Source organism: Chanos chanos, chromosome 4, assembly GCF_902362185.1.
Source record: "Chanos chanos chromosome 4, fChaCha1.1, whole genome shotgun sequence".
NCBI classification, from domain to species: Eukaryota; Metazoa; Chordata; class Actinopteri; order Gonorynchiformes; family Chanidae; genus Chanos; species Chanos chanos.
This window is the reverse complement of record NC_044498.1, coordinates 38,555,855-38,574,028: the sequence shown is the minus strand read 5'-3', so window position 1 is coordinate 38,574,028 and position 18,174 is coordinate 38,555,855. Positions and strand designations below refer to the sequence as shown.

At 39.6% G+C, this 18,174-nt stretch overlaps 1 protein-coding gene across 1 annotated transcript in view; it reads right to left on the bottom strand.

Moving 5' to 3' along the window:
* The window catches only part of macrod2 (mono-ADP ribosylhydrolase 2), a 399,802-nt gene that overhangs the window by 239,426 nt on the left and 142,202 nt on the right, over window positions 1-18,174 (bottom strand). Inside the window, exon 5 of the mRNA XM_030770327.1 lies at window positions 5,742-5,858. Within this exon, the coding sequence (XP_030626187.1) occupies window positions 5,742-5,858 (117 nt within the window). The remainder of the gene's footprint in view (window positions 1-5,741; window positions 5,859-18,174) is intronic.

The window sequence follows — 18,174 nt, the reverse complement described above, 5'->3', positions numbered from 1 at the left end:
TCCAGTTGAGAATTCTTAAACTTAGTCCAGACATCATCTGTCTAAGCAAACCATCACAAACCAGAAAGCCTAGAAGAAGCCAACTACTGCTGAACAGTTTTTCAAATGGTAAACAGTTATGCACGCCAATACATATTTTGACCTTGGACTTTTTCAGTACAGTCCCTCAACAGGGACTGGGAGAACATAGAAGAAATAGCAGGTCTGAAAGACCGTCAGTGTTGCCGGACAAAACCTACTCACAGCTGATCAAATCCTCAACAAAAAAAACCTGCTTTATTACATTTGCAGATAAAAATAACACTGCTCTTTCCTCAAATTTAAATCACGGACTATTACTCCTATGTTGATGTTTAAATAATTAATGAGGTCTTTTGATCTTGTATTTTTTTTATCTATTTATGCATGTATTTTTATTTAGCTAGAGTGTTTATGACCATGTTGCAAAACTGTTTTGAAACTAAATTCATACTCCATCAACAGATGAATTAATATTTAATCAAGTGTTTTATGAAAAGATCTTTGTCCTGCCTTGGTGATTTTTGCTTTCTTGTTTTCTTTCTTTCTCTCTCTCTAACTCATTCTCTCTCTCTCTTTGCAAACACAAAGATTGTTTTAGTCTCCACCACACAGTTACTAAACAAGCTTAAAAAGAAGTAATAAAAAAACAAAAGAAAAAACCCTCAAACATTCACTGGAAGATGAAATGTTAGTAAATTATAAAATACAGGAATTTGTGCTCCAGCAAAAAACCAAACATGATTCCAGATTTACTCTATATTTAGATTTGCACACTTAATATGGCCATGTTGTCATAAAAACATACTAAAAAAAATAATAATTCAGCAACATATGCAGGCTACATACATGAATGCTTCAAGAGTTCATTTAAACCTTCGTGCAGTTAAGTTTCTGCAGTTTAAAAATAGGTCCTGAAGTCTTTTTCTGAGGCTTGATTGTGCTCAGTGATCAGTCTGGAGCAAATCACTGATTCCATTGTCAGACAGAGGTAACAGACACGGTTTTATTTAGTGCCTTTCCGTTCTGGTAGGTGGATAATTATTGTCATTTTTTAATAATCCCAGCGCAGCTAACGCTAATACGTCCCACATGTGACAGGGTACTCTTATAGGGGCGGCTCATTTGCCTCAGTGATTCAAGAGTAAAAAACGTCTCACTGCAAACTAATGGTGGACAATTTTCTTGTCGGTAACGAAAGAAAATCAAATAAAAAATCCAAAGGGGTTCTTTTCAAGATGTCATTTTCCATTGCCTTAGCATAAAAGATCCCCAGCTGAAAAAGAGGGGAGAATTACCTGATTTCACATCATTACATGCAGCCTCTTTCTCCAGTCCACTGAGGGTCTTTTCCCTTGGGTATTAGCAAACTCTGTCCAAACATGAGGAAGCATTTTATTCATTCACCGGTGATTTTTTTTTCTTCCCTTTGCTTTTCTTTTCATTTCTACATTAGTTAAAGTGATATAATTTACAACCTGCTAACCTTGGTAGATTGTAATGGAAGCCTGATTCAGCGATGACTGTTCAGCGGAATGAGGATTTGATGAGCAAAACAACCCGTCTCGCTACGTACACGTGAGAATGAAAAAAAAAAACGTATTTTCTTTTTTTCCCTATGTGATGCTCTCCCAAAGTATAGGGCACCCTTTGACCCGGCAAGCATGTCATTTGGTGATGCTGATGTAATACATATTAATCGTGGAACCAGCTTCACGTTTTGAGTCTACAGAGGCATGAGCAGGTCAGAGGGAAACCGACGAAAAGAGAGTTTCTCATAAGATGAATAGAATTCATCATTTCACCACCAAGAGAGAGCGGGGAAAAAAAAAAGACAACGATCACATGTTCTGAGATCGCTATGCAATATCCCCTTTAACACTGGTGAACGTGGAATATGGTTTCTTACACAGCGGGCCAATTCACTGTAGGAGCGTCAAAAACTCTCCGTGTCTCACGTCAAGTTCGTCATCCCTACATTCATTCTGCATTCTTTCTCATAATCATCAGGATATTATTTAAATGTATGCATTCATATGCAGTGGCCAGTGGAGCTCCTATGTAAGGTCAACAGTACTGCTATATGTCTGCACATCAGCCCACAAAGGCAACCTGAGGTAGAATGAAAATGGAAGGAGGGAGAGAAAGCAGGAAAAAGGGAGTAAGAGACAGAGAGAAAGAGCAAAAGAGAGGCCACGCAATGAAAGGCGCTGTTCTCGTCCAAGTCCAGTGGGAGAAACTGCCTCCAGGTACGGTTTCTTAAAGGTTGGCGTTGGCCAGTTTGCTCTCAATCCCTTCCCGTCTCCGAGGGGGAAAAAAAGACATATTCTCATGGAAGGGAGTGGGAAAAGCACTCTCCTGTTCTGACAAATTAAGAAAGCTGGAGAACCCATGTCGGAGATATTTGGCTTTGCCATGGCATAAACAGTAAATGGACCATCTGTCTCATTTGCACCCCATACTGTATCTTGGCCGTCTTCTGTAACGTGGCAATGGACAACACCATCTACAGAGGTATAGCACATAAGGCATATCTACACACGTGTGCATATGGATGTTGCACTGAGGTATGCGGTATGATCGGGCTGGTCTCTGTCATCAAAAATGTGTGTTTTATACAAGAACTATTCCCCCAGCATAATCATGATAACAACAATTCCATTGTGCAATATCTTACGGAATTTTTCCTCTCTATTCTCTGAAAAAAAGACAATTCACTGGAAAATTCACTGGAAAAAAACGGTAATGGCACCATTATTATTAATGGCAGCAACAGTGGCAGGCATACAATCCAACATTTATAAATCTCATGACTAATCTTTACAGCATAGAAATAACTGTTTGGAAACATATCTTGTTTTGTGTTGCACACCTAGCAACCCAGTTAAAAAAAAACAAACAAACAAAGAAACGAATAAATAAGTGAAGGAATGTTCTGGTATCCACATTTTGATCTTTGGTCTGGCTTTCTGCATGTGTATGCTGATAAGTCACATTCAAACACACACACAGGCTGGTTTTCTAGTTCACTTAGCATGCTGTTTGGTGTGTGGTGAGAGATTGTTTCAGTTGTAAGGTCATGTTAGGAGCCTGAGTGTGTTTGAAATGAAATTGTTCATTAAGATGAGTTCAGCTCCAGGACAATTACACATTTACAGGAGAGCAGGGGAGAAAATTCTGTATATCAGTTACTTGGCTTTCACATGAGGAATGGGCGCAAGGGGATACAAAATATTTTTATTCAACATCTCATGTGATCGAAAACACTTGTATAAATAATTTATTCAATGTAATTTCACTTTATTTGTTTTTATTATAATTTGCTACAGTTGTGTTACAATAAATGACTAAATGAACAATATATATTCTTTTCTTTTCATCTCTCATGAAAACGTCAAAATGACTGACACCTCAGGACAAATATAATGACACTTTAGGACAAATGGTTTTGAAATCTCACTAAATTGTTGAAAAATTTGGAAAATATCACAAATATATTCCTTCGGTAATCAGAGCTGCTGAAATGTAATATTTGACTAAAAGTAACTCTGTGCCTCCTTGCTGTAACTGTTTGCTGTTTACCGTTAATCTGCATCTAGCAGCTCACCTATGTTGGTAGACTGTGAATAACATTAGTAATTTGAAATTCCTAACCTGATGATGAAATATTTAACTGTCTGTACATGGATTAATACTCAAAACGGTCAGAGCAATCTTCTCCATATTTCAGTTAATAATCTAATGTCAGTAAATTATTTTGTTTGTAATGTGTCTAACGGCATGTTCAATTATCAATGTGTATGAGGACATGTTTTGCAATATGCTTTCTGGCTGCAAAGAGAAAATGGGTTGAATGAGGAGCTCCTAAAGCATGCGCTGATGCCAAAGCAGGAATGACAGTTTCAGAATGACTGAGTGGGAGGAAATTAGTCATAGCAGAGTAAACGCTTAAGAAGTGAAATCTGAATGATGGCTTTACTGATGAAAGACAGGAGAGCTCAGACAAAGCATGGATGCTGTTTTTTTTTCTTCTTTTTTACGCCGCCGTAAAAATAGAGCAATAAGTGTGACAGTGACAAGACAGACGGGATGCGGGAGGAAAAGTTATTTATTTATTTGGGGCGACACACTGTAGCTTTTTAAAGTGAACGACAGACAATTACAAACTTTCAAACGTTCCAGTTGCATCATTTTGCTTGCTGCTTGCATCATACTTGCAGGCAATTTGATTACCTTGAAAACTGACACAGCTCTGCAGTACTGCCTCAGTGCTGTTAGATGATTCACTGTCAGATGGATTATTTACTAATTTGCAAATAGTTATTGACAACAAATTCCATGACTAAAAATGTAATTAGCAGTATAACCTAGTGGATTACTAAAAAAAGTATAATCAAATCAGATTATTTTTGGATTACCTACAGCTCTGTTAGCAGATTTGGTAAAAAAGGATGACAAAGGAGGATTGATGCCGCATAGCTAAGTTATTCTACTTTATCCCAGCGATTCCAAATTGCTTTGCATACCATTTAAGATGATCCCATCTAGAAACATGTTTTTTTTTTCCTTATTTAGGTCACATTTTCCAGGCCAGATCAATCAAAATCGTCTCAATTCTAACAGGAATCTAAAACAGTTTAGCCAATTAGGTCAGGTTAACTTAAACACTGTTTTGGGAGAGCCTACACAAACATTTGAAACTGGGAGAGGCTCACACGTCGCAAACGTGGACCTCATAGCTGTAATAATTAACTAATATCCCTTTAAATATAAAATGATGTTGGTGCACCGAGAGGTGCTGTCTTGTCCTTTTAGACAAAGACAAGATCTTTGTATATCTAATATAAACATTTCACTGGTTTTTCTGTTTTTCCCACTGCTATTAAATCAGCATATCACTCCAAAAAAAAAAAAGAAAAAAAGGCTAAAAGATTACTGAGAGTACACATGAGAATTAATATCAGAGATGGGTTACAGTTTAAACTGTTACTCAAAGAGGACAAAAAAAAAACAGTGAGATATGGAAGTGTATACCAGACTGACAGTCCTAAAGTGAAAGGACCATTAAAATAATTATGCCTGCTGCCCTAGCTGCACTCTCTCAAGCTTCATCTTCATACTCCTCCCATTTGAAAGTCAAACACAGCTGAACATAAACCAGTGCTACAGACCTCACTTGTAGAGTCCCACGGAATATCGTACACATATAACACACAGTGCACAATGCAACAGTACTGTGTCTTCCTTTAGTCATTAAGAGAATGACACTCTTCATAACTCCCACATGAGAGAATGCAAACTGCTAATGGAATAAATCAAGTATGAAATATCAATCAAATTACAACCTAATAGTTCCCTTAATGTCTTTGTTTGAGTACAGATGGCCCCTTCAAATATCCAAACACAAACCAGCCATCACGGTAATCATTATCCTAATAATGCCACTTCATTAATCATAGCACGCTTCTTCAAAATGCATCACAGTCAACAATTAGAAAACTACATCTTCAATATTTATGGACTTCGAGACGGTAAACATCTATTCAATAGTTCAACAATGAGCTCATTGTTGCAAATGACAGGTCTGAATTCTGAAATAAAAAGGCTGCGGCCAACATGATTATTTAGCATATGGTTGAGGTTGCACTTTGTGACAAGCTTGGCTGAGAGTAACAGTGCTGTGGTTTTGTTCAGGTAAGTAAAGTTGACAGCAGGGGACTTACATTTGGCAGGTAGGTCATAGCCACAGGTGATCTTGGCTTTGCCCGTGTCACAGCCATTTAGTGAAAGGCACTCCTCATACAGGAAATGTCCCGCTGCTCTGTGGATGCAGCCGTCCACTGAAAAGAAAGCAGGCACACCATGAAACGTTTCTCATCACAAACAAAAGTGACATAGCACAAATCACGTAAAACAGAGGCAAATGGAAACATATGGGAGCGATGATTATGCAATGCTTTTTTTTTTTTTTTCAAAACCGTCTCCCTTTATGATTATGTCGATCCATGACTCAGAAGACGCTATTAGAGGTTATCATTACTATGTTACCCACAGGGAAAGGAATCGATATTTCTTCAGCTTCTGACAATGACGAGAGCTGGCAAACCTTTTTTTTTATCAAAAACTTTAAATAGTGCATTGTAATCAAAGAAAAAGTCAGAGAAAACCAGGTCGAGCTGTTGTTGAGCAGACAACACAATGAGTTAGTTACTCACACTCAGGCTAAGGGCAGTGGCAAGCATTGTGCCTTAAGAATCAGCATGAGTAGTCTTACTTTATTGTATTCATGCCGCAATTCAGTGGCATACAAACGCCATTGTGCTGTAATGGAAAATAATGTCTATTGCTTTGATATTGCCTTCACAGAGAGCTTGTATATGGAGCGAAAGGATTACACTTCTCCCGTTCGCCCTCCTCCTCTTCCTGATCACACCGCAAATCTTCAAAGCCACAAATGCCATATGATTTATGTTTTCTCACGTTCCTCAACGCTCGTCTGAAGGGAGCCCTTGATGGTGAATTAGCATGTTCTGCCCCCTCCCACCCTTCATATCCCTCCTCCTGAGGTTTTAATTTCACGTGCTTAAGCTCAGGACACATCTGATTGATGACATGACTTACACGATGGGGCAGAGAGATAGAAATCTAAATGATCTCGCTCCAAAAGCCACACACTCCTACACAAGCCCATTATCAATCACAGACAAAACATCATAAAATCCTCCTCAAGATGCTGGCACAAGAAATCCTGAAAAGCCATTAGAGATTCACAGGCACCGAGAGAGAGGAAGAGTTTAACAAATAGACATTGCCTCGAAAACAATGAATGCTATTAGCAGCTACCATGGAGCTGGCCAATACTTCTCTTATGAGGTTGTCAGAGTGGAGTGAGAGCGAAGCAGTAAAAAAAAAAAAAAAAAGAAAGAAAGAAAGAAAGAAAATAGTAATGATTCAGTCAGCTAAAAATCAAATACCTCAGACAGACAGCCTGGTCATAGAAACTCTAAGGTAGATTGAGCCCAATCTAAATTTCATGTTTCATTTCATATCCTCCATTCGCTGGGAAATGGATTGGTAAATGAGTGTGAAAAGCTCTAGATGTGCTTGAAAAACAAACAAACCAGACTCATTGACAACATCCGATCTTGAACGCAGGTTTGATTTTTTTTTTTTTTTCCCTCCCCCCAGCCAGGCCGAGATTTTTTATTCTTTTCATCAAGAACTCTGCCACAAACTGTGACAGATACTAGATGATTTTTTTTCTTTCTTTATCATTTTCAAAGGATATAGAGAACGCACCATCTAAAAAGAAGATTTTTCTGCTTTTATCCATCATCTTTAATGGACTGAGGGACAGCAAGCTGACAGTTACAGATGTCGACGGCTTTTGAAAAGGTGCTGTGTTTGAAACTATGAAGACTCTGACATCCTGTGCTAAAGAGCTATGCGCTACTACGGATACTGCAACAATGTACAGCATAATAAGCTTACAATATACAATCTCTATGTTATAACTGAACTCCAAGTACTTGACATTAGAGCCTGTAAACTCCTCTTCTTAATACCTTTCTGCCAAAGGGAACTCTGCCAAAAGACTCTTCTCTGAGCACTGATTGTTTATATCAACAAACAAGCTCACACTGAATGGTTTCTGGAAACTATTTTGGCACTAACATATATATATACATATATATATATATATATATATATATATATATATATGCATGTGTGTGTGTGTGTGTGTGCAAAGAATATACAAAATTATGTATAAAAGATAATAATTATGCAAAAAATATGCCAGTTTACTGGATTAAAATCATTTGACTCTGTTGACACTCAAATTAGTATATAGAGAAAACGCTCCAACTCTGGCAATATGCAGACCATGGGAATTTAAAAATTTGGCACATAGTATTTGGGTATGAAAACAGTCCCAACCAAGCACAGCAGCACACACCCGGGCCTGGCAAAATACAGTATACATTTCAGGAAGTCTGCACTACATTCTAATCCAAAGTGGATGTCTGACTTTCAAAAGTGGAGAGAATTAGCATACAAGTGAGAAGGCTCAAGCTTGAATATCATCTGTCTGCATGTCTACCAATTACTGTCTGAAATCCTTGGGGGTTTTCTTGTTTGTTTTTTGTTTGTTTGTTTGTTTGTCTTTGGTTTTATCATTATTATTATTTTTTGTTTTTATCAAGCCTGTTGCATACAGAGCATGGAAAACTGTGCATAAAAACAAATTAATAATAACTACTCAAGTGAGTATTTCCATGTAAATGAAAAATATAGTCAGTATATTCAGCACAGAAAAAAAACAAACAAAAAAAACATCAAAAGCAAAACCTGCATCTTTTTTTTTTTTCAGTTATATATGATGAACAATGCTAACCTCACAACTGTGGCTGACTTTACAACAAGTATTTGCAATAAACCACTGCAGGTGCTCACAGCCTGAATCATCTTTTAAACAGAGCTCTGACAACTGTTTTACCCGACTTCTGATTTACAGCGGCAGAGCACTGATCTCAAGTTTATCCACAGCTTAAAGCAAGACGCTCTGATTACAAAAAACAAAAAAACAAAAAAAGTACAGTTAAACCTACGTTCAAACTGTTCTCCCCTTCAATCTAACTCAGGTCTTCAACGTGTCACTCCTCTGTACTGTGCAACCTGGCATGACTCCTCACTAAGACAGATGAGTTTGACTAGTCTGTCTCATGAGCCTGATTATACCATGCTTATGCATTTCTCTGTCTGCATGTCTTAATTTATTCAGACAGGCATGTTCTCCACTGATCTACCCTAGTTCATTTTCACCCCGAGGAGTCCATCTCACTCCAGATTGAAGGCTTTTATCCTCACTGCAAGAACTTTTGACTATGTTCTTTTATTTATTTTTTTTCTACCTTTTTTTTGGCCCTAGGTTGCAAATGCAAACCAGGGGGGCAACCGAAGGAACATTCAGTCATATTTTAGAATATATACAAATCTTTGATAGTGCCTTTTTTTTTTTTTTTAAACAAATGGCAGAGGCTTCTACCAGGGATATAATGTGTATAGATCATGTTACAGAAAGACCCAAAAAAGTTCTTGGCTATTGTATGCTTTCTCCCAGTATTTCCCCAGCACAGCACATGTAGTAAAACTAAAAAATATTCATTTTTGTGAGGAGTAGTATTTGTTCAGGAATGTGGAGCAAATGAATTGCCTTCTAACGCGAGTAGACATAGCGGATCCCCCCCCCACCCCGCCCAGACTACTGCACGAGAAGTCCGTTGATGAAAACTGACAGAATGTGTAGATTTCTGACGGGTTTGCACTTTATATTACTATACTGGGGGTTCATGGTGAGTTTGCACAGTAGAAAGCGGTATCTTGCTGTGGAGTGCAGACTGGGTAAAAAGTGTTGCTTGTTAGAGCCTGTTCTGGGAAAGGAGTGGTTCCATGAGGGCGATGAGGGATATTGAAATAGAGAGACACAAGCGGCTCCAGATCTGCTCTGGGCCCTGAGGAGCCTCAGCTCACCCTGAACAGGTGCTGGGTGAACTTACCCAGGAGAGAGGAACGAGAGAGACGTCTACAAGTGCCTTGGGAGGCTCCTCCACCTGCCACAGACAGACGGAGCACAGACCTCATCATCCTCTTCCTCATCTTCCTCCTCTCGCTGGGCAACACTCCCAGGACACTCCCCCTCTAATGGTGAAGCAGAACAGCACGTTCCAGTTTGGAGGGCTTTTTTTTGGGGGGGGTTTTTTCCATTTCTCAAGCTCCTTTTGGGCTCAGGATCGGTGTGCTGCTGGGGTCAAATCCCAGTTTGTTTTGGGATCTACTAAAGCCCTGGGACCTGTGAGCAGTGTCTGTTATAGCAACATTTTGTAGTTTCAATCTAGACAACCCACTGACAGCGCATTTTTTATATAACCGAGTGCTATATTCAAATAACAGACTCTGTGATGAGTGTAAATGTTGAATCAGGTATGTTATAGCTAGGCTAAAAAATGCATTGTCAAAATGGTGTACAGGAATAAATGGGAGACACACTGTTTAAAGGGATAGCAGCTGAAACTCTTCTGCGCCCTCCCATACACTCTGAGGATCATTTGGAGACCTCTTAGTTTCAGAGGCAGAAAACAAAGAGATGACCCTTAATGGAAAGGGGCTTTCTGCTCACAAGGACAGTAAACACAAACCAAAACGTCTGAGTAGATTTTCCGAGTGCAACAGCTCTGCGTCACGGTGACACAGATTTAATTTAGCCTGTGTATATTTCCGGAGCATGTGGAGAATGGGCAGCGTGTAATTGGACGTGGCTGTGTCTGGTAAGATCAGTGAGTGACATCCTGGCTCTCAAGTCATGCTGCACTATATTCGCTACTCAGGGATATCAAAATGCAGGAGCATTCATATATCTCTAAAGACAGGCAATCTGAAAACGCTTTGGGCGCTAATGCAGAGACGTCTCCCGGCTCAATACCGTAATCTCTTCAGCCCTCCCCCTTTCCGACGGCAGGTGTATTTAGAGATAAATCAGATAAAAAATTACTTTCAAGATGAGAGAGCAGAACTAGGAGCGAACCACCCAGCCTATGTAATAAGCTCTTGGACCAGGACCCACCTGTCCAGTCTTTGCAAGCACCGCACTGTGTGTCATAATAACAATCTAATAATTCATAATACATTAATATTGCGACGTTTACCTCAGAATTTGTCTTAAATTCAGACTATGGGACTCTCTGCTCCTCAACACTCATGCGCCTTAAACGATTTCTCCTTATAACAAATGAATTTACAGCACACAAAACGGGTCTCAGCTTTCGTAAGTGGAAGCATGACCCAGATGCAGCTTGACTGTCAATTTATTTTCTAATCTAAGAGGGATTTGGGAGGAATTCCCAGCTGATTGTTATGCTGAAGATGCTGGCGTGATGCACAGAACTGCCCTCTGATCCTCATTAAGTAAGCATGGTGCTTATTGTCAACTTTGAGAGAAGAATGTGTCACATTAAATCGTGCGGCAGGGACCATGCTTCCATCACACTAATAGGCTGAACACTTTAACCCTGCAACCAGTCTTCATTTACCAGCCAATTCTCTGGGGATCTAGACAAACAACAGAAACATAATCAATTTAATTTTTAAGAAAACACACTCACCAGACATGATCCGTCTGTACCGTGTGATACATGCTTTGACACCAATAATTTATACAGACATAAGCTCTGTTTCCCTCTATTCTGAAGACAAAAGTTGGACCATGAGGATAATGCATGTCTGGCTTTTGTTATAACCTTAGTCACCAACACAGAGCTTCCATTTAAACTGAAAAACTGTAATTAATCAGCATTGCTCTATGTTTCTTAGTTGGCTCACAACCACGAAAATAGTGAAGTATTAGCTATAAGCAGATGTGTGAGGTCCTCCAACATAAATTTAGTAATGTAATATAAATTGCAGTGACAAGAAGTTAAAAAAAAAAAATCCTCTGCAACCTCCCTTCCTCTATTGCATTCCAACAGTACTGCCAATGCATTAAAAACAGCAGTTAGTGAGCACACCAATCTACCGGCAACGCTGCCCAATGCTATATTTCAACCCTGGCCTCCATGATGCCCCTTTGGACCTCTCAACAGCACCGTTTTCATTTAACAGTCCCTGTCTAGGCAGCTGAGCATCTGCTGCTGTCCACCTCCTCCATTCAGACTGCCTCTGGCCCTGTGAAATATACCCATTAATGCTTCATCTATCTTGCCTGCCTTGTGGCTGCTTTGCGTGCCTGCGTATGTGGGCCAGTAGATTTATTCATCTTAACTCTCTCGTTTTGCTCACTGAGAGCTTCCTCAGCCACCTTTCCCAGTCAGCCCTTCACTAATGATGATAAGTCTGGGCTGCAGGTGAAGAGACATGGTAAAACAGGCACCAGAAAGAGATAGAGAGAGAGGGAGAGAGAGAGAGAGAGAGAGAGAGGTACAGAGAGGTACGGACAAACACAGATTGGGGAGTGAAAAGTAACAGAGTGAGAGGAAAGGACACAGAGAGATTGAAGAGGATGGGAAGAGAGGGAGAAGGAAGAGGGAGTGACAATCCGGGAAATGTGCTCCTAGGCACATCTAGATCTTTCTGAAATATTCATTCTCTTGTTTTCTCTTCCTGAAAGTCCTGATAGTGGTGATTGCGGAGTGGAAGATATTCCACAGTAACCTTGGCGCTGCAAGCCTTTTAGGCACCTGTGTGGTTCCACAGTGTCCTAGCGGACTTCATTTCCCACATGTACTAGAGCCGACAAAGCCCTGGTAACCCTCCTCAGGCCTTTCTCACACTAAGTCTAAGAACCGCAGGGTTTATTCATTCTTTTTTTTTTTCCCCCTTTCATTTTCTCCCTCTGACACAAAGGATCCCTGCTCTGCTTTCATTACAATACCCTGCTTTTCAGAAATAGTGTCAGCCGCAATTTTCCTTCCCTAATTATTTTCTGTCCCTGTGAGGTTTGGAGTTCAGGACTGGAGCTGAGGAGGTGGAGACAGGAGGGGGGCACCAAAGCCAGGATGGCATTAAGTGTTCAGGGTGGGCTGGAGGAGAGACGGCTACTAGGAGAGAGAAACGGTGAAAGGGGTTGTGTGAATTGGCCAGAGCAAACTGCCCAGAGAGCAGAACCACCACCATGCCAGTTCATGTTAATCCACAGAAACCGTGAGAACCAGCTTCACTGTCCATGCTTTAGTGGAGTTTAAGTATTATTAGCAGTAAACTGAGAGAGGGGATGCCATTTGTTCTCTACCTGTCTGAAGCCAAACATTCCTCGAAAGCCTGAAACCTCATATTTTAGTCCCCTGAGCCTGATTTTCTCCCATTATTCATAATCAGGTGCCGAATCCTACCTTCTAAACAAGCATGCACACTCTTCAGGTCATCAGGGTCTCAGTTAAACACCCAGGCTTTAAAATACAGCACTGTGAGGTCCTTAAGAATGACACATTTTTTCAATAATTGTTCTAACCAACCCCTAACAACACCTGATTTACCTAATAAGCCCAAAGAGAGTATTAAATTACTGGAGTTCGGCCTGGTGTTTCGGTTAGGTTAAAGATGCATCAACCAGACTAAGTGTCTGAAGGGCGCACAGGCCGAAAGCAAGTGTAAATATCACTTGCATAGCATATCCACTCTCTCCAGCCTTGGCACACAACCCTCACGGCCCCACCCCTCCATTCCCTAACCACAGTGATTTACTAGACAATTTCCTACCCAGCTAATTCCACTGAAGGAGATAATAGCATGAATTAGGGCCTAATCAAGTGCCAATCAGAGATCCTCATGGCTCTAAATGTCAGATATTAGACGTCTCATCCCCTCTTGCTTGCTTTAGCGAGCTGAAGGACTGTGATGTTACCTAATCACATTCTGCTATGAAAGCACCAGATGACGAGAGAAACATCAGTGGAGAACACTTCAGAAAGGTGATGACGAGCATTACGTCTTTGTCTGCAATCCCATTGTGAATGTTGGATTAGAGCAATTACACTTTTGCAGATGGCAAATAATCAGAGGAGCTGTTGCATTATTATCCTTTGGTTTCCTAAAAACAAATTTAGCCCATGGTTCCACAGACAGGGCAAAGGAAGATCTTAGGTTGGCACTAACAAGTTGATAACACAGAGCCTCACACTGAATGGAGTTTTTTTTTTTTGTTGTCTCTGTTGTCAAGGTGGGCTAAAACAACAGCAGAGGCTAGCTATGATGCTGACATCAATGATTGACCATGAGTTTGATGGACAGATCAGTGTTAATGAACATAATAAAGAAGAAAAAGGGATTTTTTTTCTTGGTTTTCGTCCAAATGTGTAGTGTTCAATTATCTACCACTATCACATAATTCAAAGGGTCTTGGTTAAAGATAATGTTCAGTGGTGACTGAAAATACATTACAGTATGTCCCATCAGCCGGAGGAAATTTTTTCACATACACAGATTAATTTCCCAAAAACATCTTGCTATACACCCAGTTCTCAGCACACAGAAAGGTACAAACTGTTATTTAGAAGCAGGATATGTTATTCACCATTACACTGATTGGGGCTAGGAACACAAATGCATCGGTACACTGTGCAAAAGAATTCAAAACAGTTTCAAAGAGAAAAGAAACAAACTAGAAAAAAAAAATTACAAAAAATATACATCTGTGGGGAGAGCTTTAGTAATCTGACTTTGTTAAGAATTTATTTGTCAGAGTTCAAAAGAAAGCAAGAGAGGAGGTAGGTGGGAGAACATCTACTCTAAATGTATCTCTCATCTAGCCTCCATTCCTCCCCTATGCTCAACTAGTTTCTCAACACTCTCACATATCCCCATCAATTGACTGGAGCTCCAGAGACAAAACCATCACACCTCGTCCCACAAGTGTCACAAGGATAATCAACTCCACACTTTCATTTTCCGCAGTTCTACTTTGCCCGTGAGCTCTAAACAGACACATTTGAGGCATTCGCCACAGAAAAACATTTTTGCAGTCAGAAAACAATCATTGTATAATGAAGGGGGAAAAAAAAACACTGAAATAACAGGGGTGTCAGACACCCTGGGAGAGGTCAGGCATTTCAAAGGCAACAGTGAACCATTCCCAGGCTCATAAAGAGTCCTGGGCCAGGTTGGGTTACCAGAACTCATCTGGTCATGGCGTTGAGCTCAGAGACTCTGACAGCTGCGGACGGCTCGGTGCCAGACCCCGGCCGAGACAGATTCCTGGGGACACCACAGCCGGGACACTTGGTGGCCACGCTGATTGTTTTTGCTGTGTTTTGATTGACTAGAATTTCAAGGCCAAGTCTTTTTTCCTACAGGGAGCCTTTAGTCTACATAGAACAGTCTTTATTCTGATACTAACATGGTAATACATTCGGTTACATTTTATCATACTGGACCTCTTGTGCTGTCTAAAAATTTGTTGCTATGACCTCTTTTCAAAACATCCAACACCCCTCTCATACCCACCCCCACCCCCAAACACACTCACATGCTCTGAAATACACACACACACACACACACACACACTATATATATATATATATCTTCAATATATCTTCCATCATCTTCCCTCTCCTCCACCAATACAACACTCATTTTTCACCTTTGACTCCTCCTTAAGTGTCTTATTACAAACAAGCCTTCTGTAGCAATGGCCATTATGGCCTCTTTCCATGGTTAAATTACCTCAGGAACATCACCACCGCAATAACTTCTTTCCTGCAAGGGCAAGACACACATGAGACAGTAGATAATTAAGACCAAAATAGAGAAAGAAGGAAAAAAAAAAAAAAGACAGTATTTTCTATGAAAGATACTGTATGAGTGCATCCATGTCTCCAATGCATTATACATGTGCGTGTTAAATTTGTAGATTTCTGTGGACTCCCTCTCAGGCTGAAAAACTGAAAGGAAATCTCTTTTTCTCTGTTAGCCTGAAAACGCTATCCTAAACTACCAGAGTTTCTGTTCTGTCTTTGTTTTGGTAAATTTTAAAAACAAATAAACAAACAAACAAACAGTACAATAATCATCTATTACATTTAATATGACAAAAATCCAGTGCCGGATGAAGTTGACATAGTCTATATAATTTCCAGTGTTTAGTGTGAGCTAATCAACATCCTCATAGACTGCTGATAAAGTTTAGCTCTAGTTTCCTTATTATATTCCTTTTCTTCATTATACTGTGTAGTACCTCTCCTCTCCCTACAATCTAGCTCTCTGGTCAATCAGCATACCAGGCCTATACTCTGGGCCAAATAACCTTCATCAATAGGACATATGCATCAAAGGAGCTACACTATTCATCAGTAATGGCAGCTATAATGAAATTAGCATCATCAGCAGCACTGAGAATCACCCCTAATGCTGAATCCTGTCTGGGCTGTATCTGATACACCCTAAGTCCTAAAACGTCCTATTGATTCAAAAGAACATTATTAGAGCAGTAGACGATTCAGTACACTCTTTCCCCCATTTTTGAAGAAAAGGGTAATAAGAATTGTAAAACCAAGAGGAAGTGCAGTGAATTCCTCATAAATGGCTTCCTGTGACTGAGTTCAGCTTCATGTCACAAGGGTAAATGTAGAAGCTCATGGGTAGGAAACATTTGTGTACAAATGACCCAATCAGAGGTGAGGCTTGGGTCAGAGACTCTCCCTTCAATCCACATTTTCTGACAACAACAACAACACTGACAGACAAATACATATAATTAAAATCCAAAGAGTGAAACACAGGCTGTCATTTTGAGGAAAAAAGTAAACACTGCTCCAGTCCCTGATACTCAAGCCTTGCTGACGACCTTTAAGCTGAAACAGTCATTACGGAAATGAAAGGAGACGGAACCAGGCAAAGAAAGGCCACTGTTTTGGAATAAAATGCATGAACATCTGGCTGCGCTGCGAAGACATTTGCTAAAACTCACAGACAGTCTATAGCACATCCTTTGTCATGTGGCTACAGTGAAAACGCTGTCCCGTAACAAAGCACAAAAGCTTCAGCTGAAACACTGTCTCTAGACCCAGACAGAATGAAGTCATACGCATATGAACTGGTGTTTAAAAAAAAAAAAACAAAATCAAAGGTTTGCCAGTCTTTGAACTCTTTACAATACAGTAAGTAAAGGCTGTAATGGGGACATAATACTCTTAGAACTTGACTTGTTGCTCTTTCCTCTGACAAGCTTTTCAGAGTAACAATAAATGGAGCTCCTGGAAAATGCACGATGTTGCAAGAAGGCCAAAGCTTTGAATAATTCAAATATAACTTTGCTCTAGTTGAAATGAACAGTGTGTTTTGTGAATTGGGCATTGCAAAGTTATAAAGCAGAAATTTGCCAGTGTGAGAAAAACAAGAGATTACTGACCTAATCGTTACACATAATCTGTCTTAATGTGCATGTCAATGAAGCAATATGGAACAAGGAGTCTTCAGCACTAACATGAATAAAAGATGCGAAGCGAAGCAGAACTAGCAATCCACTATCATTGCCAATATTTCTGTTATACAACTGTCATTTTTCATTGATCTAACTTCCTGGAGTCACAAAAAAGCTATGCAAATGCTTCACATGGAGTTTGTCAAACAGTTCAACCACAGTTCCTCAAACTATGATTTCAATGCATAATCTGATGTGAACTCATAAAAAAAATAAAGAAACGATGTGATTTCTTTGTAGCACAAAATTGGTAAAGCTCCTGCAATCAATACTTTCATCTTATTAAAAACTGGAAACCAGAAATAGATTTAGAGTCATATGTAGTTGAATGCCACCTTGATTTTTGAAAGACAAATTCATGAATATAGCAGCTTGAAAAGACGAGTCCTTATGCAAACACCTGTCATGACTATCACCTGGAAAGTGTTAGCAGGATGAGTTTCCAGCAACTGTAAATAAAAGCTGAAATTCCTGGAGCTCAAGAGCTCATTTTATTACAGCATACCAACAAAGACCCCAAAGCCCTGACACTGATAAGAGCAAAGCTTTTTCCAGGCTCAATTAGTTTTAGACCTGGTTTGGCATTTGTTACTTGAAAAGAAAACACAGGATAATGCAACATGTTGAGTATGTGGAACAGCTCAAAGCAAGCACCAGGCTATAACGAGCTAAGACCTTAAGCCAAGTCCTTGACGACCACAGAGACCATAAGGAGGCAGATGATTCAACCATTAGAGTATACTCATGTTAAGCGTGAGGTGTTTTTTTGTTTGTTTCTTTGTTTTGTTTGTTTCTTTGTTTGTTTGTTTGTTTTTTAATCCAAACAAAGCAGGTTTTTTTTTTTTTTTGTAATCACTGTGAAAATTCATCAATTTTTTGGTGCTAATCTTATTATGAAAGATGTCATTCTAGAGAGTCTGTAAACACCACTAAATCTTACAGGAAAAGTAAACAAACACATTGTAGCAATAAAAGGTAAGCCCATGAATCAATAGATTCCATAAACAACTGTGTTTTCATGGAGCTTATTCAGCAGGTGTTTCATTCTCTATTTCCATTAAGAGGAAAGAAAAGAAATTGACAAAAGATAAGCTAATGGATTAAAATCAATTTATAACTTTTCCGTTTATTTTCTCTACAACTTTTTCCTTAATGTCGTCTTTTCAGAAAGAAGTCAGAGAAACAATGCT